This window comes from Symphalangus syndactylus, chromosome 6 (assembly GCF_028878055.3).
Source record: "Symphalangus syndactylus isolate Jambi chromosome 6, NHGRI_mSymSyn1-v2.1_pri, whole genome shotgun sequence".
Classification (NCBI taxonomy): domain Eukaryota; kingdom Metazoa; phylum Chordata; class Mammalia; order Primates; family Hylobatidae; genus Symphalangus; species Symphalangus syndactylus.
Genome location: NC_072428.2, coordinates 104,706,613 through 104,729,870, shown reverse-complemented (window position 1 = coordinate 104,729,870; position 23,258 = coordinate 104,706,613). Strand labels below are relative to the sequence as shown.

Below are 23,258 nucleotides of genomic sequence, written 5' to 3'. Positions count from 1 at the left end.
GATGGCAAATGCACTGCTATGCTCCTCCTTCCCCACCAGCCATACCAGACCTCACTAACTCATCCTGGTGTTCTTTCTATCTGAAAGATGAGATGCAGTCTCAGACACATGGAAGAACCTCAGACTTCTACTCAACACTGCATTCAAAGCAGCCAGGAACAATTTGGGATACTTTTGGAAAGACCAATACACTGGTCATCACAAACTCGGGCAACAAATTGAGCCTTACCATTGAGAAATTACATGGCCTCTGGTGAATCATTTCACTTCTCCATGTCTCATTTTCATTCTGAAAATATGTCAGTGAAAACATAAAGATCTGATGCTATAGATTTCTTTTCTCTCATCAGTAGAATAGAGATTTGTTTTAAATGGTAGAAGTAGTTTTAGATAAAGAGCAAACACTATTAGCAGTTAAGCCAGCTCACTCTTCAGTCTAATGAAAACAATTTTTCCATTGGGATTATTTTAGGAAAAAGTGTTACTAATTAGGAAAACTGTCCCATTTTTAATGCACTATTTTTAAAAGTAATTTTAAGTTAATTTTCTTTATTAAGTTAAAGTATATAATTGCACTTAATGTTTACCTAAAATTTATCTTCCTTTAAAACATACAGAGAATACTTAGAAATTAAGATTATTTTAATCTTTCACATAAACTTAATTACATCATATCAGCAAAACTTACCACAATTTTTAAATTTTTGCTATTTTTCTTTCAAATGTTATTACAAAAAAGGTTAGGGGGACCAAATACTATAGGATTAAAGTGAATGAGACCACAAACCAGGTAATTTCAGGTCTCTCTGAAGCCAGTATATATAACATTTATTACCCATCCTTGACATTCACTATTTCTTTTTTTTTTTTTTGACATTCACTATTTCTATAGAATAGGATATGTTATTGCTGCTTCCACTTTTGAGTTTATGTTTGTATTGCAACTAACATTTTTAAAAGTTTCATATTTTCCATAAATATGCTTTCATTAATTTGACACTATTTTTATTGAAAACATTTTCTGTCCTTTTAACCAAAGTATGAAATTAGATATTTCTTCTTCATTCAGGAAGACATTGATTGTATATGAGTATTAATTTTGTTGTTGTTTGCCAATTATAATTAGGAAATATTATGTATAGAGTAGTAAAAAGTAAATAAATTTTGACTGAGTCAATTTAGAAATACTCTAGCCCATTGAGCCTAAATAAATAAATCAGTTCTTAAGTAAACAAGCAAAAGTTGTGTATAGTAGTCCTTTGGTATGTGTAGAGGATTGGACACACATAGATACCAAAATCCATAATTGCTCAAGTCCCTTATATAAAATGATGTACTATTTACATATAACCTATGCACATCCTCCTGTATACTTTAAATCATCTCTAGCTCACTTATAATACTTAATGTAAAATAAATGCTGTATAAATAGTTGTTACACTGTTTTCTTTGGGGAATAATGATAAGGAAGAAAAACGTATGAACATTTTCAGTACAGATGCAACCATCCATTTTTTCCCCAAATATTTTGGATCTGTGGTTGGCTGAATCCAGATACAGAACCCATGAATGTGAAGGGCTGACTATATGTGAAAATACATGACTTATATATTTCAAGATTTCTTAAGAATGCAGGTAGAATCTATGCTGAATAGAAACATGAATTTGCTTTATTTAAAAATTCTTGAATGGAGACTTGAGGATTACTGTCCATTTCCAAGGATAACTGGTATGTGAATTGGGCCACATAAGCAATTTTCACCAAATATTACAGTCCAAAGTGACAAGTTACACTCTAGTGGCAGAATATGTTTAAAAGGCCTTGGTATATTTATATGACAACTTGAAGAACATGGAACAGCAATTTTGTTCTAAAATATGTGTTGAACCAACCCATTATCTATGTCCATTTATTTTCTGCATATCAACACTCCCTCATCAAATTATACCTAAAAGTTCAAAAAAAGAGTAGTGGTGTTAAAGCCTTTATATATTTAAGGTAGTCAACTCACAGAAACTGTGAACTGTATATCTAGTGAAACATAAATGAATTGAGAACAAAAGAAGCAAGAGAAAATCAACTAATTACATCTGTATCTTAACATTAGTCGTATCTTGATTATCTGCACCAATGGAAGGGATTGGCTATAGAAAATCACATATAATCTATTTAGTGGGACTGGGTCCATGGCCTTGTGCCTAGTAGCTGAATTTCTAATTGCCCAGTGTAACTTACTGCAAATGTGTTGTGAGGATGCCCATCACCAGAAGAGTGGCCACAGATACATAATTTTGTTTCTGGAAGCAATTCCTAGGTTAAACAAAGAGAATCAGGAGTTGGCTTTTTTTTCAATCTCAAGGTTTATGCTAATAACGTACATTATCATTTTAAAAAATCATTTCTTGGGATTATTATCTTGGTAGGTCAAAATAGGGAAGAATATTCCATCATTGTCTCACAGTTAACTAGTATAGATTTTAAAAATAGAAATAATTTGGCAGATGGGAAGTTGAATATTTGGATCATAATAAATTAACCCATAACCAAAGAATCCACTCATTTTGTACCATGATACTGCTGTAGGAACCTTACTTCCCACTTGTAAGCTAAGAATCATAAATACTCCTATATATTTAAATGGCACTGCAATTTTGGTGTATGGGATGTTATTTGTTCTTAAAATGTAATCATCTCTAATTTTGAAAAAGCTAACCTCTGACTTGTAATCAATTGTAACCAGCACAAATGAACCTAAATCCTGTCCTACTATGTCATGTGAGAACAATCACAATAATTTCTTTAAATAAACTGCTGTGGTTATGCATTATTATATAAAAATTATTGCCACTAAAATGTATCTAAGACTGTGCAACCAACCTCCATAATATCTGTTAAAACCTGTTGAATTGTACCATTTGCATTGAAAACTACTCTATATGCTCAAATGTATAGTTTGCATTTTTATCTGTAAAAGCAAAGTGATTATTTATTGATAAATGACATGGAATGTCATTTTTTACCTAAGTAGCATTAGACATTTCAAAGATTTTGTCTGAAGGGCAAAAGGATTACACTGCATTTGAATAGACCATGTGACAACACATCCTTAGACTTCATGTATGATATGAAAGGATGATCCCCATTCATAAGATACACAAGGGAAATTATAACTATACCAGAAAAGAAGAAAAGCAAGGACGGATGTGTTAAGGGTGTCAGGGAGTATTTGTAGTGGTTTGATGCATGTAAATATTACATCTTATAAATAATTCTTTTCAAATACATCTATGAAGTTCAGAGGTTCTGTTTAAGAAATGGATTGTATATGCTTTACATGACTACATGCCATTTTCTTGAAGATAAGAGCAACATTAATTCAAACAGGAAAAATGGCTTCCAAAATATCCTTTTCCTCTGTTTCTTAGGAAGAAGTATGTCACCTGATGCTAGCAGATGAAGACTGGGGGGAAAATGTTCAAGTTATATTTTGCTGTCAGAATTCAACAAATACATTTTCATCTAAATTATTTTGTCAACTGCCGTGTGCTACTCTTGCTAACCTTATTTGGCACCAGTGCATAATTAGATACACAGGGGTGTGACTCCAATTGAAGGTGTTGGCATTGTAGCACTCTGTGAAAATATTAACTATGAAGTTAACTCCAATTTTCTCTTCTTTAATTAAATGCACATGGTACTAATGAGGTAACCTACTGTTCCTTGATAGCACTAATTAGCTAAGAGGAGAGTACACTCTCACACTGCAATTTAAACCTAAAAATAAGGTTGAAATATGCTAATTGCAGGCAATTTAAAACAGTACAAGTTGAAGAACTAGTCATAATAAGAGAAACTGACTGCTTTACAGCTAGGCAGCTGTAACTTTGGTTAAAATCAAAACAAGCCACATGATTTTTGGATTGCTATTTAACAAGGTCATAAGTATCCTTAAAAAATGAAATGCTATTCCATACCATAACAATAAACCAGACTAACACTAATAAAGCCCACAGATAGACACTCATTTACATAAAAAATAAGTGATTGTCACAATAACTCCAAATCTGCCGTGACACTGTTTATATTTAATACTGAAAATTAAACTCTATAAATAAGCAACATCACCTTAAATTCCTTCACGAACACTTAAGTTAAATAAAATATCATAATTTGTGTCTCCAGCATTAACAAAACATGTTGGGATCCTGGAGTTTTGTCATCCCAGTCAGGTCAGAAGGGATGATACAGAGAGTAAGTCTCACTCCTGGAGGAGTACATAAACAGGAAATATTGAGATAATGTACAAGTACAGTAATAAAAATAAACAAAAATACTATGGAATAAAAGCATACAGTTAATGGTACTGATCCCTTAAACGTAGCCATCCCTTAAATGGTAATTTAAGGGCTACAGGTGCCAAAATATTAGAATGATTTCATTAAAAAAGAGGTTTTCATTATAATTCATCTAGTTTTGTAGCTTTGGGATGGAAGCTGCCTGAGGCTTCACCGTGAGAATGTTCCCCATTTTTAGCTCAGCTGACTCAGAGACATCATTTCGTAAACCTAACCATATTTCAAACATATCTTCTTTAGTTACTATCTCAAATATCTTCCAAATTTTAACAAAACGATAACCTTGACAAAACAAACAAACAAAAACAAAACAAAACAACCCCCCCCAGCCCCCAAAGAAACACAAGACAATGAAGAACCTTTTGATTGATCAACAATGATATATTTTGATTGGTACACAGTATATACTCATTATTTTTCGATTCCCTAAAATCTACGATATATCTTATTTTTATCAACCAGAAACACTGACTAACCAAAACACTCCTATCAAATATTCCTGCTATCATAGAGAGAAATAAAGCATATTAAAATGATACTGTCATTAATCTATCCATAGGAACAAGAGACATAGAACTGCCCCCGACACTGAGGGCTCATAGTGACATTTCTCTGTCCCTGTAACTCTGCATGAAAAATTATGAAACATAACAGTTAAACAATCAATAAAAATAAAGAGTTAAAAGGCAAAATTTGTGAAAAGAGAAAGTCAAATTAATCTAAACTTTACCAAAGAACAATAACTTAGAAGTAAAATAATCTATTGAAAGGCAAATGCTTTTAAGTAACTCTCAATAGTTTCTACAATTAAAAGCATGTGAGAATAAACTTTGCACTATCATTAGCCCATCATCATATCTTGCCAACAGGCTTGGCTGAAGAAATTGTGCTTGAAAACCCCACCCAGTTTCTTCTCATGGCTTCCCTAAAGCTTTCTATGACAGGCAGAGACAGAATGCTGGTAAAAGGTGCAATAAAACTCTGATCAACCATGCTTTAACAGACCCATGAAGCTGCAGGTTTGTAAAGAAGTAGCAAGACAAATAAAATCAGACAGTCACTTAGAAATGGATCTCCTGGAGGCAACCTGACATAACTCCAGCAAATCACAGGGAAACACAATGTGAATGGATATTTTAAGTGTTTGCATCTGTTTCAAATAAGCACCAAAGACCCTTTTAACAGTGAAAGGGCCAGACAATGTACTGGAATGGACTTTCAACATTAACTTCAGAAGGAATCTATTCTTCAATTAAATGTGAATCATCGTAATTTTTCTTTTAAAACAATAAAGAGTAAGTCATTTAGTGCTGAACATAAGAATGCTGGCTCTGGAGATAGTCTGCTGAGCTTCAGATCGTACACTTACTAGTGGTGTGACCTCGAGCAAAATACTTAGCTTCTCCTGTCCTCTCTTTCTAGACAGTGGATAATAAGTAACATCATCATAGGATCATTAAATATGTTCAATTGTAAAGTAATTAGAACAGTGCTGATACCCATATACTTAACATTTATTAGCTATATACTTATTATTTGTTAGCCGTCATTATTGCTTCAAAATAGTACTCAATTTTCAGATAAAAAGAATTATTGTTTCTAACACGTATAAAATGCTATTACGTATTATAAAGATTGCAAAAACTCCCAGGACATTGTATCTGTCTTCAACCTATCAGTAGACTTCATGATACATACTAAAGACTCTCCTATATGAGTAAAGAAATATTTTTTCCTTTTAGAAACCTGGTACAGCAAAGCAAGAAGTTAATATGGGTGTGTTCATATTTAGTGATAAGGTGAAATGACTTGTAAGAAAAATAATATTTTTTGCAAAGTTGATGAAGTGTAATTTTCACAGAAAAATATATAATATACACATGGTATTAATATTATATATTGATCTTTCCTAATAAATGAAAATATTTTAAATTATTTCATATAATTTGTTTCTTGAGGTTGGTTGAAAGGACCCTCAAATTTTTCTTTAACATGTTTAAAACTTTAGTGTCTTATAATATTTAGGATAAAATAATATCTGAATGGAATAGTGGTTGTCTTAGTCCATTTATGTTGCTATAAAGGAATACATGAGGCTGAGTAATTTATAAAGAAAAGAGGTTTATTTGGCTCATAGTTCTGCGTGCTGTACAAGAAGCACGGTGATGGCATCTGCATCTGGTGAGGGCCTCAAGTGGCTTCCACTCATAGCAGAAGGGGAAGGGGAAACACGTGTGTAGAAATCACGTGGTGAGAGAGGAAACAAGAGTGAGGGAGCTACCAGACTCTTTTTTACAACCAGCTCTGTGGGAACTAATAGAGTGAGAGATCACTCACCATCACAAGGATGGCACTAAGACATTCATGAGGAATCCACTCTCATGACCCAAACACCTCCCGTGAGGCCCCACCTCCAACACTGGGCGGTCAAATTTCAACATGAGATTTGGAGGGAAAATATCCAAGCTATAGGAGTGGTCTACATTTTAAAAGTGCAAAAATGAAAACATCAATGTTCAGCTAGTCAAGAAGTATGAACATTCTTCACGTGTTATAAAACAAATCAAACTTTAAAACAATAACAAAAATGAATGGTTGATTTGCCTTTCTGCCCCTCCAACTGTTTTGTTGTGTTTGCTGATTTGATGGCTTGTTTTTAGGACATCCATCATACCTGATGGAAACTGTCCCAGGGACAGTGTAGCTATTGGGTTGTACCAGGATAACACATTTTAGCTTTGCAAATTCATACAACTTCATCCTTCTCCAGTCCATTTCTGAAAAACAAATTTTAAATTGCCTAGGTCAGACAGAGAAGATGAAGAAAAGAGAAATTGTACTTGAAAACTGTTTTGAGTATTCCACAAGACAAGTGGATCACAGAAGTTGTTCTCTTGTTCGGAGTCAGTCAACAAGAACCAGAGATTACGTATCTCGGAGGACCAAATCTAAGTAAGTGCATGTTTAAAAAATTTTCATTCTTTATTCTGATGTAGTTAGCCTTGTCTTACTTTCTTTTGTGACACAGACTCTGAAACCTGTACAACATTGAGAAGATCGTGGTGTGGACTGAGGAAGGAAAGGAAGTCCAGGGAGATAAAATTATTTGTAAAAAGTTATGCTTTTATTTATTTACTTATTTGGAGGCTACTGTGTATCACATATCTGACTATACAGGTTCCCAAACTTAAGCATGTAAAATAATCTTTGGAGAAGCTTGTTATGATTGTGTATTCCAGGCTACTTTCCGAGAGATTCAGATTCAAAAGATCTGGTATAGTGTCCAGGGATATGAATTTTAACAACCATCTTGATTATAGTGGTTTAGAAGGTCTATGATCATACTTTGAGAAATATTGCCCTCCATTCAGGATATTTGCATGACAGGTATTTTTTTTCTTATTTTAGTCAATTATTCATTTAATCCACACTTTTCAGTACCTACTATGAGCTATAAACTATATTAGCCATGTGGCTACAAAGGTGAATGAAAATGGTCCCTCCATCCAAAGCAGAGCGGAAAAAAAAACAGTCTTGTAAATCAGGATACAACAACATAAGTGCCATTTGCATGGACTCCTGATTTTTTTTTGTTTTGTTTTTTTTCTTGTATCTGAACCTCTTTGGCAATCTGATAAAATCTAGAACAGCCTTCTCAGAAAAAAAAAAAAAAAAACTGGTTGCATACAATAAAATAAGGCATTAGAAAAAAGAGAATTATATTGAGATTCAGTTCTCAAAATATTTAAAAAGCTACATTTGTGAAATATTAATGTTTATTAATGAATTAAATAATAAGATATAATGAATTAAATAATAAGATATAACAACCACTACAATTTTGAGTAACGGGCACAAATAACATTTCTAGATTTTTTTTTTTTTTTTTTTTTGACAGGGCCTTGCTCTGTTGCCAAGGCTGGAGTGCAGTGGAGCAATTTTGGCTCAGGGCAGCATCCACCACCTAGGCTCAAGTAATCCTCCCACCTCAGTCTCCTGAGTAGCTGGGACTACAAGTGCATACCACCATGCTCACCTAATTTTCTTTGATTTTTGTAGAGATAGGGTCTCACTATATACTCCAGGCTGGTATTGAACTCCTGGGCTCAAGTGATCCTCCCACCTCGGCCTCCCAAATTGCTGAGATTATAGGTATGAGCTACTATACCTGGCCATATTTCTAGATATTTTTTATCAACTGTGATGAGATAGGAATATTTTTATAATTTCTATCGCTGACAATGTCACAAATACTGCTAACAATTCTATGGTGTGTTGCCTACATTCCTAATAGAAGAATATGTTGACTTTCAATTGGGAATAAAAATGAGAATACTTTTTCTTCCATTCAAGTTCATAAACCTCCTGAATTCTATCCATGGATCCTAAGTTTTAAAGCCCCTATATTACAGAAATACATTGTTGAAGACGTAAAAAGTACAGTTTGACCATATTGAAAGAAGGCATTTTCTAGCTGGCTCCCAAGAAATGAGTAGGAATTCATTACTTGGGAAAAATAAGTGAGAGAAAAGAAAGGGAGAATGCAAAAGGTTTAGGATTATGCCTACAGTATGTGATAGTTTTGGTAGTAGTATGCTATAAATGGGGTCAGCTGCTGAGAGACAAGGCTAGAAAGATTTGGACTATGAAGAGTTTTGCAGATCGGGAATTAGTGTTTTTTTTTTTTTTTTTTTGACAAGTAGAAAGCATGAGGGTGTGGGTTCAGACTGGAATTGGCTGGCAGCCTAAGATTCCCAAATATTCATTAGACAGTTACTTCTGGTAAGTGCCAAAGCAGTAGCAGTGACATGAAAAAAGGATACCCAATTTGAGGACCAGCTAACTTCTGAGGATTTGACAACTACCTGAGTGACTGACAGAGTAAAGGATAAGGGACATTGGAAGCAGACTGTGATGCCACTAGAAAGACAGTAGAAACAAAGACAATTTTTAAAGAATGAAAGAGAATTTGGTTCATTTGGAAATAGTAAATGAGAGGTGACTACTGAACATCTAGGTAGGTGTTTCTGGCAGACTTCTGGCTATACAAGACTTAACTTCAGGTGACAAGACAAGATATATAAAGACCTGAGAATCAGCAACTTATATAGTGGTAATACCACAGGGAGTGGATAAGTTCTGGCAGTGAGGTCATCTAAAGGAGTAGTTCCCAGCCCACATTGTAGGTCAGCATCACACGCAGAGCTCTGTATATATGATGATGGTGACATTCAACTTCCTGATTTAACTGGGCTTGGTGGAGACCAGGCATTTTAACAAATAAACATCCCAAGTAATGACAATATGCAGCCAGAGTTTTTGGACCACTGATATAAAAGTTAACAAAAAAAGTTATAGGCAGGAGATGGGGAAAAGACAACAAAACACAAAGAAGAGGAATGTTAAGAGAAGTATCAAAAGTCTCAAAGGTTTTGACACGATCTACTAAGATGAGAATTGAATTCAGCTCTCTGAAGTAGTCAGTGATATTCAATAGAACTATTTCAGAAAGGTAGTGATGTGGTTTGGCTATGTCCCTACCCAAATTTCACCTTAATTGTAGTTCCCATAATCCCCATGTGTCATGGGAGGTAACTGAATCATGGGGGCAGGTATTTCCCATACTGTTCTCATGATAGTGAATAAGTCTCATGAGATCTGATGGTTTTATAAAAGGGAGTTTCCCTACACATGCTCTCTTGTCTGCTGCTATGTAAGATGTGCCTTTACTCCTCCTCTACCTTCCACCACGATTGTGAGGCCTCCCCGGCCACGTGGAACTGTGAGTCCATTAAATCTCTTTTTCTTTGTAAGTTACCCAGTCTCAGGTATGTCTTTACTAGCAGCGTGAGAACAGACTAATACAGGTAGTAAGGAAAGAAAACAAGGTATAATGTGTCAAAAAAGGAATGGAAGATAAGTGTAAACAATTCTTTCTAATGGCCTAATGATGAAGAAAAAAACGGGGTTAAGATAATTGTCTGACATAAAACTAATATGGACATATGGATGTGATTTTGTTTAATTGGCTTTTGTTTTTAAAGGTGAGAAGGGAAGGCACACAGAGAAATGGGAGACTGAAGACATAGGAATGAAGATGTGCAGCTGACAAGACAAGGTTCTGGAAGAGGTGGAAAGGGGTAGGTATCATGAACAGGAAGAGAAATTGGCCTTGGAGAGAAGATCTCGTTATGATAACAAAGGGTTATAATCAGAGATGCTAATATAAGTTTGTTTTGGGATTAGAGATGAGAGAGGCAGAGGGAGTTCTTGCCTGGTGGTCTCTAAATTTTTTCTCTGAAGTAGAAGGTGAAGTCACTGACAACAGGGAAACAGGTGTGACTTAAGTGCTTTAAGGGTACAGTGAAGGCTTCTGATGCAGGGAGAGAGGCAGAGTAAGGTGTCTAGAGACTTGTGAAACAATTGCTAAACATCAGTGAACACTAACCTAAAGTCAGAGAACCAATACTGCTTGATACTGTGATTCTCTATAGGAATACTCAGTAGCTTGCTTACGAGTAGGAAGCAAGAAAAGCCACAGCTTGGGAAATGGAAGAACAAATGCTGTAGCAGGGTCAGAAAGGATGATTCAGAATAGTGAGAGTGTTTAAGGTCATCCTTAATCATGGGATACAACATGATCAGGAAGAAGTCCAGGTGGGTGGAGGTGGTGGTGGGCTATATGTGGGAATAACGAGAGTATGGTGCAAGAGAACATAGTGCGCAGAATGGGAATTCCTTAGGTCCACCAATTCAAAGTGATTTTAAAGAACAGGTCCAAGTTAGGCATGGTGGCCCATGTCTGTAATCCCAGCACTCTGGGAAGCTGAGGTAGGAGAAGGACTTGAGCCCAGGAGTTAGAAGCTGCAGTAAACTATGATCATGCTACTGCACTCCAGCATGGGCTATAGAGAAAGACCATGTCTCAAAAAACAAACAAACAAAAAACCCACCACCAAAAACAACAAAAAAGATAGGTCCAAGGTCATGGAGAACATTTTTAAAGGAATCGATTTATGAATATTTATAATTTTTATGCTTGTTTCTTCATGGATTAGTGTAAAGTTTTAAAAGCAGTATATTTTCTTTTACCTGGTAAGTACACGTGTGACAGGTGCCATTCATCGGTAACAAGCTCAACATGAAGATCCAAAGTTACAAAATTAAATAAGAGATTACTATTTCCTTAAGAGAAGAAATTATTCAAATTAAAAGAGTAGTTTAGACAGTATTTATTTAAATAAAAGGCAAACTTCTTTAAAATAAATTTGATTTTTTAATAATCTTTAGGAAGATACTGCATAGATTGAGGTATAATTGCATAAATTAGTGAGTCTTCACACACAAATACATTACTTGGTGCTATTGTCCAGTAGTTTTCTATTGTCCTGAGTTTCCTTGGTATTGAAAGAGTAAAATTCTTTGAGAAAAAAAAAAAATTGATGTCAAAACAAGGCTGCAGTCTAGTAGCAAACCAACTCAAAGTTAACATAGACGAAATCTGTTGATATTGACTACCCAGCATTTACTTCTTTATTTGTTAATAGCACCACTTTTTTCTTTGGGGACTACCTTAATTCTGTACCCCATTACAGGCAAATTGGTGGGACCGGCCCAAGGGCGGGTGATACAAGTTAGGTCAATTAAATTCCGTCTCCCAAGAACTTGATTTCATCGAATCCAGTGACAGGTATGCAAGCAGCCTATTAGATCCTGCTCTGCTTTTTGCTCCTTCTGAGACCAGATTTTTGCTTAGCTTTGCCTTGTATTTTGTAAGCAACTCTATATCCTTTGAATAAAGTCTACTATTATTTTTTAAAGATTTATGTTACTTGAAATCAAAGTTAAAATTAACAAGATAAATTTAATATACATATTTCAGTCAATAATCATACCGTCAAAATTAGGATTAAATGTTAATAGCTTTTTGGAGTGAATTTTGGGTTACAATCCATTTATATGGAACAGACCAAAGATAAGACTAAAAGTCATGATCTTGCCCTCATTTTTCATTGTTTGCAAAGTTAAGTGAAGTAATTAAAAATTGCTATTATAATTTCAGTACTTTTTTTTGGCAGAGGCGGGGGAACAGGGTCTTGCTCTGTCACCCAGGCTGGAGTGCAGTGGCATAATCTCAACTCACTGCAACTGCTGCCTCCTGGGCTCAAGCAATTCTTGTGCCTCTGCCTCCCAAGTAGTTGAGATTACAGGTGTGTGCCACCATGCCTGGCTAATTTTTTAGTATTTTTTGTATTTTTAGCATTTTTAGGTTTCCCTATGTTGGCCAGGCTGGTCTCAAACTCCTGGCCTCAAGGGATCCACCCGCCTTTGCATCCCAAAGTGCTGGGATTACAGGTGTGAGACACTGCACCTGGCCATAATTTCACTTTTATTAATATATTCTTCCATCCCTAAAACGTCAGCTTGTATAATCAGACTTTACATTGTACAAAGCACAACTTACTATGTAAAAATGGCAAAATAAAACTTGGGGTTAAATACAAGAGAGCAACACAGCACAGTTTATTAATGGGTGTTTGCATATTTTATTTTTATCATAATTTAACACTATATAATCATTCCATTTTTCTTCTTTAACGGATTCTAAATTTAAAAGAAACACTTTTCTTTTTATTAAAAGAAAGGCTAGCTTAACAAAGAAAGTTTAGTGGCAGCCACTGTCCCAATGCAGATACCATAGGTATTTGAAGGATTTGAGATTTTAAAGTACTTTATATTAACCCACTAAATCCATTGACATTTCTCAAGTAAGATTTTAAATTAATTTTAAAATGAGATTTTTTTTTTTTTTTTTTTTTGAGATGGAATCTTGCTCTGTCGCCCAGGCTGGAGTGCAGTGGCACGATCTTGGCTCACTGCAAGCTCTGCCTCCCAGGTTCACGCCACTCTCCAGACTCAGCCTACTGAGTAGCTGGGACTACAGGCGCCTGCCACCACGCCCGGCTGATTTTTTGTGTTTTTTTTTTAGTAGAGACGGGGTTTCACCGAGTTAGCCAGTATGGTCTCTATCTCCTGACCTCGTGATCCGCTCGCCTTGGCCTCCCAAAGTGCTGTGATTACAGGTGTGAGCCACCGCGCCCGGCCAAAATAAGATATTTTTAAGATTAAAAAGGAATTAACAAAAGTTACAGAATATAACAATGTCAAATTCAGATTTTTCACCCTGTTTTTAGTCAATCCCCTTCTTTTTCACTTCAAAAAGCTGCTATCATAGCTGGCACTAATTGGCACCCTTGTTAGAAATCACAGTAGAGAAGCCAATAATAGAAAGAGGATATGGACACCTCTTACCCAGAATCCAGGCTGCCTCTACAGATAGGTAAGGCTGAAATCAAGGAAAGGGCAGATGACATGGCTGTTGTCTGTGAGCAGGCTAAGATCTACACCTGTTTACTGTGTACATATACAACTTGAATTTCCAGGAATGCTAATCAAGTATCTTTCATGTGTCTAAAGTCACTGAAAAACAAAAGATGTGCATAGTTTTCCTGTAAGCGATATAGTTATTTTATTTTGAGAGAGCATGAGGGCAGCAGTCAATAGGTGCTTCTGACATGAGATATCCCTGCAGAGTACTTACGGACTATGGCATTTTTGTTTACTTATACGCATGTTTGCTTTATTCAAGAGAAGAGTTTAAGTGTTTCTGAAAAAAAAATAGGTAGCTGGATTTCTTATGAACATTTGGAGAGTGAAAGAAAAAATTTAACATATATAATAATTATTTAATAGACAAAACAAACAGATTTTATGTATATATTGCCATCTCAGTTCTGTGGGACACTACAGAATGCCAATCACCAGGTTAAGAATCAGCTGCAAAGTCAAGTAGGAGCCACTAACCTCAAGAATGCACAGACAAATCAGGAAGGCAAACTATTAGTGATGAGTATCATATTAAGTACTATACTGTGACAGATGTATGCACTGGTGAAAAGGAAGCATAGAGAAAGGGTTCTTATAGGGCAGATGAGATAATAAAGGGCTCTAGGTAAGAATAAATGGACATTAGTTTACAAATGGAGATGGGGTGGGGTAAAGATGAAGAACATTTAAGACTAAAGAAGTAGACAACATAAAGGCTTGAAGGTGTCTGACTCCCTGATGTATTCTGAGAAGCACAGACAGTCCCATAAAGTCAAACAAATTAATTCTAGGGAAGAAGAGGGGTAGGGCAGGGTTGGGGACAGAAAGAGAAGCAAAAGCCAGTTCTTCAAGAGCCCCATATAAAGCAAAGTGGCCTTTGTGCACTTCAGATTTCTCATTTTTGTGTACACCACCTGTCTTTTCTCTTGGAGAATAAATGAAGGGCCAAATACATAAAAACATTTCTGACATATCTGGAGTCCTATTAGCGTTATCCTCAAGAAGTAACTATGAAGAATGCAGAATGAGACAAGATACTGTTTTAAATAAAGATTTAATGGTAATTTCTTGATGGCAAGCAATCACTTTTTGTTTCTATAAATTCTACCTCCTCTTTCTTCCAGACAGTTGATAGCCTATGAGTTTATACGTGTTTTATTACTTAATATTCTTTCTTAGATTCCTCAAATACACTAGTAATCTCTAGTATATTAAAAGCCAGGGCTGGGTGCAGTGCCTCACGCCTGTAATCCCAGCCCTTTGGGAGGCCAAGATGGGTGGATCACGAGGTCAGGAGTTCAAGACCAGCCTGGCCAAGACGGTGAAACCCCATCTCTACTAAAAATACAAAAATTAGCCGGGCATGGTAGTGGGCGCCTGTAATCCCAGCTACTTGGGAGGCTGAGGTAGAGAACTGCTTGAACCCGGGAGGCGGAGGTTACAGTGAGCTGAGATCGGGGCACTGCACTGCACTCCAGCCTGGGCGACAGAGCAAGACTCCATCTCTAAATAAATAAATAAATAAATAAATAAATAAATAAATAAAGTCAGTTCAGTGTCAAAATTCTTGTTGCAAAATTCTGCTTTTGAGAACAGACGAGTACTAAAATATAACTTATCTGAATTGCATTGCCATTAGAGATACGAAAATAAATTTTGTAGCACCAAGCATAAAATAAGAAAATAATTTGACATGGTAGTACATTTTCATTTGTAGGAAAGTTTTGTGATAAACTGAATAAGAAATTTGGAAAACAGACAATCTTAACTCAATTTTATAATGCAACACTAATTAGGAAGTGAAACGGACATTTTAAAATTTGGGAGTCAGAAAAAAATACTTCTTATTACATTTAACATGAATATTATCCCTTTCTTTGCTATTTAGAGCATTCAGAGCATAATTTCACAGATGATATATATTTGTCTTAATGTGATTTTCAGACCACATCTAATGGAAAATGCCTGGTTAGGATTAAGAGACATAGTACAGATGTAAAACTACATTTGTATGCAATTATTTCTAAAACAAATGCCAGGGTACAGAATCTACTGAAATGGCTTTCAGGATGGCTGGCACAACATATTAAACCAGCTTCCAATCTCTGAGTAAGTCTATATTCTGAATATTTCAAATCAAGACACTGAGCACAGAACAACCTTAGATTTTCCACCTTGACTCATTGTCCAACAATGTATGAAAATAGGGTTTGAGCCCAAGAATTTAATATAGAGATTTATTAATTTTTAAGCAAAAGTCTTTCTTGCTTAATGTAAAAACTGTATTTTACATATTAATTTCAAGAAATGAAAAATAAAATTACTAAAAATGAAAATAATATAGTAGGCAGAATAAAACAGCATAGTAACAGACTAGATGTATTATACAGCATTTAGCTTGTTTTACAGATTTTTTTTCAAAAAACAATACAAAAGATCTTTAAAGTTACTAATTTTTTCTTAATAGAAACCTCACTGTAGCTGATACAGAGATATACTTTTAAGCAATAAACTAGAAAAAAACTATTCAAAATAATTCTGAAGTGCATTTGTCGTGAACTTAATCAGAAAGCTTATCAGCATCAATAAATGCTGTGCTTATATAGGGCATTATGCTTTCATAGAAGAACTGACCATGGATGTCCTCAGAGTTTGTGGATGAGGCAAGCCTTCTAATTACTTTTTGGTGGTCTTTTCCATTGGAATGTATTTTTGGATTAGAACTTGATTCAATGAATGAAGCATGAAGATTCACTGCAGTATCTATTATATGTAAAGAAAAACACTATCATATTATAATTTTTTTCCAAATTCACAAAGTACCAGCATCTCTTTTACTGTATGCTTTACTCCTTAGGGGGGTGCAATTCAGATTATGATCACCCCTAGGAATGTATGCAGGGACTGGAGGATGTGGTAGTTCCTTTTCTGATCCCTGCAGGGGAAGCAGCAGCAGCCCTTGGATCAGCTTCTGCTTATCTGGTGTTGGTCTCAGTGGCAGCTCCTTTTCTTGCCAATAAGGATAAATGAGGAATAGAGACTGCATGTAGCATATACAGAAGCTTATCTTGTTGGCATCTCTGCTTATGATTTGGTCCCTATAAGCCTCTTACCCCTCCTCATTTTGATATGATGTAGAGAGAGGAAACCTGGAGAAAGAGGACCAGTGATTTAAAAACTAAAACTCCAGCAAAAACTTCTTACCATTTGACATGGAAATTCTCATGATGCCAAGAAAAAATCCAGTAGTAGTCCATCACTGCCATTTGCTTTTTTGCATATTAAAAGTTATTTCATATATTGCTGAGTAAACATCTAATTTCATTACCAAGTCCACTGCCATGTCAATAGTGTTTCCTGACAGGTGGAGATGAGGGAGGTATAGAAGACAAGGGAATAAAGAGATTCAGAGTCATTCCTGTAGAATCTTCTATTCGTAGTGATGATGGAGATCCCCTCCACGGTGGAGCCATGTAACTTTCATCCCTTCCTTTTCTCTAACCTTTTGTTTGTTTGTTTGTTTGTTTGTTTTTGAGACAGAGTCTTGCTCTGTCGCCCAAGCTGGAGTGCAGTGGTGTATTCTTGGCTCACTGCAACCTCCATCTCCTGGGTTCAAGCGACTCTCCTGCCTCAGCCTCCCGGGTAGCTGGGATGACAGGCATGTACCACTACACCTGGCTAACTTTTGTATTTTTAGTAGAGACGGGGATTCACCATGTTGGCCAGGCTGGTCTCGAACTCCTGACCTCAGGTGATCTGCCCACCTCAATCTCCCAAAGTTCTGGATTGCAGGCATGAGCCACTGTGCCCAGCCCTTTTGCTCTATCTTAACCACAAATCAATATACCTGGGTTTCATAAAATGAAGACATTCAAGAAAAGATAATATTCACATGTAATACCTTGTCATCCCCTTGTCATTATTTTGATCTCATTTTCTAAAAATGAAAATGAAAAACCTGAACAGCAACTAAGAGGCACTATATTATCAGTAACAAAGGTGTAAAAGGCACATGGTTTCGAATCAGACTGACTTGAATTCACATCCAGCTCAAACTACTGGCTACTTGACTGTAGATAATGTAATTTAACCTTTCTAAGCCTCAGGTGCCTATTCCGTGAAATGAAAGAGCATAAATAAACACATTACCAGGTACACAAAATAAGCACTAAATATACGCAACCAAAGCAAATTAAAACTATAAATGCTTCAGGATCTCTGTTTTGTTAGAGAAAAAAAGTATTAAAAAAGTAATGGGAACATCTGACTTGTGAAACCTCTCTGGTTGATTCCTTGATCTTCTTTTTCGCTGGCCCTAGTCACTCATGTCGATATGATGACTCATACTACTTGTCATTAGAGAGCCTAGAAGACTAGCCAGGGACTAAGAGAAAGCCCTTTTTTAGATACAGGTGTCTGAACCATGACATTAGGCAATCACAAAATCATCATACAGACATGTGGATGAACTAGTAGTAAAAGGCAAAACACCAAAATTAGAATTTAAGCATTTTTAACATTAAAATACTATTGAAAGTAACTAGATGCTATGAAAAAAATTAGTATTAAAATAAATGTAATGCAATTTCTGGAAAGAATTTATTGACAGTTTAGATCCATAAAGATGAAAAGCTCATATGAGTTCTAAATTAGAAAATATGTTAGGAGATCAAAAGCTATCATTGTAATCACTACCCACCACAATAAAAGAAAATAGCAGTCCAGAATCAACTTAAATTTTCAAAAAATCATAATGATTATACCCATACTAAAAATAATACAGAATTGTCATTTTTACATATAAATAAGTTTACTGGGAAAGAAAATGTCAAATTTTAGAACTGTGTTACTGTCTATTAGAAATTACTCATTTCTAAGGCAGAACCAAGTTTCATTAGCCAATAGCTGCTCTGAAGAATGAAGCTAATTTACATTTAAAATAGGAGTACAGTCTACTCTTTAAAAGCACAATGGTAAACACACCAATTTGACAATTACATTAATATGAGTATTTGCATAATCTGTCTTCTACACCTGTTCTTAATTTGAAGCAGCTGCAAGACAAATCATATCACACTAATCTCAAACGGCATTTGGGTGTTCCAAACAGTAATCCATATATCTAATGTTTTGAAGATATTTTATTTTTTAAATGTTTCCTGACTCTAAAAATGGTAAAAATTTTTAGAAGCCATATTTAAAATTTGGTTAATATTAAAGAGGAATAAGCATAATACCAAATAATGCTATCCCTTACATTTTTGGTATCCTCTGTTATTGACATAATAATATAGATTTTTATTTCTAGAGGTTTTCAAGTAACACGTATTTTGTCTATATGAAAAAGATTAAAAAGCACAATAAAAATATACCTAGAAAACATCAATAAGGAATGCAATCAGAGAATCAATAGCAAAATCCATTAATGAAGAACAGAGCAAAATTCTATAGATTATCTGAAAATGTGTTTGCAGCATAGATCATTGTGGTATCTTTTTGATATTTCCTTTTTCAAAACTGGATTCCATTTATGTTTAGCAAATATTTCACAATTTAATAAGCAGAACTTTACTTTCATCTTTTAAAGGATCCAGTTTGTTTTTATGTGTATTCAAACACATACTCAGAGCTATCAAAAGGAAGTCGGTTTATTATTGTTACATATTCTTCTAGTTCATATACTTAAATAATTCAGCTAGATTCTAGCTGGTGGAATATAAGATGTAATCTGTCAACAAAAGTGTCTCTCTTTAATCTTCTATTGTGAATAGAAAATGAAGTTATAGATTTCTAAACATGTTATTTATTTCTTGAAAAATTAATGAGAGCATGTACAGTAATGAACTGGAGCAACAAAGGAAGTCAATGTGTTTATGTGATGTTGAACTCTGAAGAGGTAAACATTAAATGGATGAATTCTTAGTTCAGTATTTCATTCAGAATTTTATTTTTACAAGAGCTCACATAGTATGTGAAAAATAAAATACTAAACAAAATAATTGAAATTTACATTTCTAAGACATTTTCATGTATATTATTCAGCAATCCTCATCACGTAAGAGAAAACTGAGGCTCAGGAGAGTTAAAGAACTTGCCCAAGTGCTCACATTTTGTAACAGGTTAAGACTTGGGTATCCTAACTCCAGCTCTATATTCTTTTCCATAACTCACTGATGTTTGTTTGAATGAAGAGCAGCTATTATGATAAATAAATAGGATCAAGGGTTTTTCCTAAAATAATTTGTCAGTTTTTTTTAATTTCGCAGTATATAAAATGCTTCCACACATGGCTTCAAACATACTAGGGAAATACTGTTTCAAAAGTGCCTGTGAGAGAGAACTATTTTCTATTTAGATAAATCTATTGCAATCTCTTACCAAGAACAGACTGGTTACTCTAGGAGTATAAAAACAATTTTTATTACTATATAATTTAGGCAATAAAGCTAAGTTATAGTGATTGTGAGAAAAGCAATTTTCACAGTCCTGACCTCTATATAATTATATTTCTAAATATTCCTTATTTTATTTTTCTTCATTAAAAACCTTACATATATAATTGAACACACAGAAAAGTACTCTAAACAGATAAGCTGGCATGTCATAGGGGTATGTGGAACATAATGGAATAAACTATGTAATGAATATGGACATCGTAATATAGCCAACAACAAATTTCACTTTTTCTCCGAGTATCAGAATATTTTAACCTGAATAAATGAGTAATAAACTTCCAACTTTTAAAATAATCTTGCTTCTTCTTGTTTTTGCTGATAAGGGGAAAACTAACTCATTATCAAAGTTAAAACTTTTGGCATATAACACATAAAAAAGGATATTTTTTTGTAAATATATGTTACTGAGAAGGTATACTCTTTTACTATAATAAAGCATTGAGATAATAAAATTTTAGAGCTTGAGTCATATCTTCTCAGTTGACAGAAAAAGGCAATGAGGAGATAGAACTGAACTGCCCTCCTGAAGGTCATACAGTCAGTAAATGGTGGAGTCACACCTTGAACCTAGTGCCTCTCCCAAATAGCACAGAGGCTGATCTCTTACCTTTATTATAAAGCATAAAGGGAATACCAGCAGGTCATTTAAAGCATGTTCTTGCTTTTCCATGGTCCTAAAGTAAGCTATACCCTAAACATCAATCTCACGTTTAAAAATAGCTACAAAATATGAAACTACGTACATTTCTAGCCTGGCATGATGATCCCCCATGAATGTAAGCACAAATTCTGATAACATCAATGTAAAATATGTGTTAACAGTATCAGTGGGAGGTTGAAGTTCAAGTGAATTTCAATTCTTCATAGTTTTCTGTATTGCCTGAATTATTTTTGAAAGCACATATTGTTTTGTTAATCACTAGAAATAAGGCTATTTTCAAATAGAACAAAGAACAGTAGTTATAAATATTTGTCATAAAACATACTCTTATATACCTTTGCTGGTATGAGGGTCCAGCTTACAAGTATTCTGATGTTTCTCATGTTAAAACAGCACCTATTACTCCAGTGTTAGTCTCAGTAATGAAGAAAAATAAATACCTGCCACTGTTAGCATGATCATCTTTTTAATGTAAAAAAAATTATTAAAATACTTTTCTACACTTTTCTCTCTCTCTTTTTTTAACCATCTGGTAACCCTTTTGTGATACTCTCCCATTTTCCTTTTAATCATCTCTAATCATATTACTTACCTCACACTTGTTTTCATACTTAAATATCCCTTTTAAATTCTGGAACTCAGACCTAAATAAGTTTTAAAGAACCACAAACAAAGCCTCTGGAGGCAAAAAAATGAAGACTAGCTTATTCTGCTCATCTGTAAGTGATAGGTAATTCACTAAACACAGAAAAGAGAAACCCAATTTATTCCATAGAACACTCTAAAAAGCCATAACTGTCAAGCAGTTTTTTTTTTTTTTACCTCAAACCACGAGTTTTGTTTAAAATGGCTTAGAAGAATGGTTATTATTCTGAATTTTTATCTAGCCAAATTGTCAACTCCCTGAGGATAGGAACATCTTTGAATCCCCTATGGTACCTGGTGTCTGCCTGGCAAAGTGTCTAACATACCGAGGGCATTTAGTCATGTTTCTTTGATGGACTGATTGAGAATATAAATTCTAATACATGGAAATACTGTAAAACAGTTTTGCAAATCATGCTGCTGTTTTGTGTGTAGTTTGTGGTTTTTCCTCTGGAGCATGATAATCATTTGTTTCACATGAAATTCTGTGGATTAGACTTTCCAATTTATTTCCACATTTCTCCTGAACTCTCTTTCGAGTAAATAAATATCTACTTGTATGGAATATCAAGCAGAAAGGTAGGATAAAAAGATTTATTAGCCACTTCTGCTTTAGTCTAGCAGTATTGGAAATTATTGTATGGAAATGCCAAATAACATAACCATATCAAACACTTACATAATTATTTCTTATTTGGTTCTCAAAAAATATTGCTTACTATCAATTATTCTTAGAACAGATGTTTCTTTTAAAGTAATTTGCATTAACATGATACTGTAAATTAAGGCTATTTTGACTCTTTAGTGATGGTAAGATACATCTTAGCACTGAGTAACCCATTTATCAGTGCTCCATCAAGAACTTTACCATAATGCACATTGCTTCCAACAAGTTCTGATGTCCTCAAGGACCCGGAAATCACTAGAGTGTATCAGAGTCTCATGCATATGTATATGTATTTCTGTACTTCATTGAATAACTTCAATGTTCTAGCATTTAACAAAGGGGTTGCAATATGGAGCTTGAAGACCAGATTAAACAGTGGGCTGATTTTTTGTTTGTTTTTGGCTTGTGCAATGAAAGAAAGAAAGAGAGAGAGAAAAGGTGGGAGAGAGGGAGCTAGGAAGAAAGAAATACCTTCTTCAAAAGAAAGATAAGGCCAGGTGCGGTGGCTCATGCCTGTAATCCCAGCACTTTGGGAGGCTGAGGTAGGTGGATCACGAGGTCAAGAGATCAAGACCATCCTGGCTAACATGGTGAAACTCCGTCTCTACTAAAAACACAAAAATTAGCTGGGCGTGTGGAGGGCGCCTGTAGTCCCAGCTACTCAGGAGGCTGAGGCAGGAGAATGGCGTCAACCCAGGAGGTGGAGCTTGCAGTGAGCCGAGATCGCACCACTGCACTCCAGCCTGGGCAACAGAGTGAGACTCTGTCTCAAAAAAAAAAAAAAAAAAAAAGAAAAGGAAGATGAGCTCTCAATGTACAACATATTTCCCTCTCCTCATTACCTTGCACCCAGTCTACCACATACCTGACTTGGTATTAGGAGTTTAACTTACTGGCCTAATGAGACACAAAATGCCTTACTGCAAATAAATATTAAAATTAAAGTTAGAAGAAACCACATAGAAGAAAAACTGATATAAACGGGTAGACAAACCTTTAATAACAGTTTTGCTACAGAGAATAAAAATGATGTAGTTATTGGCCTATTTTATTTGTTTTCCACATTTATGATGTATTTCTCTAAAGA

General features: G+C 34.9%; 1 protein-coding gene across 1 annotated transcript in view; it reads right to left on the bottom strand.

Annotated features, from left to right (window-relative positions):
* The window catches only part of FOXP2 (forkhead box P2), a 605,419-nt gene that overhangs the window by 120,793 nt on the left and 461,368 nt on the right, over positions 1-23,258 (bottom strand). The window contains exon 6 of the mRNA XM_063642138.1: positions 2,237-2,311. Within this exon, the coding sequence (XP_063498208.1) occupies positions 2,237-2,311 (75 nt within the window). The remainder of the gene's footprint in view (positions 1-2,236; positions 2,312-23,258) is intronic.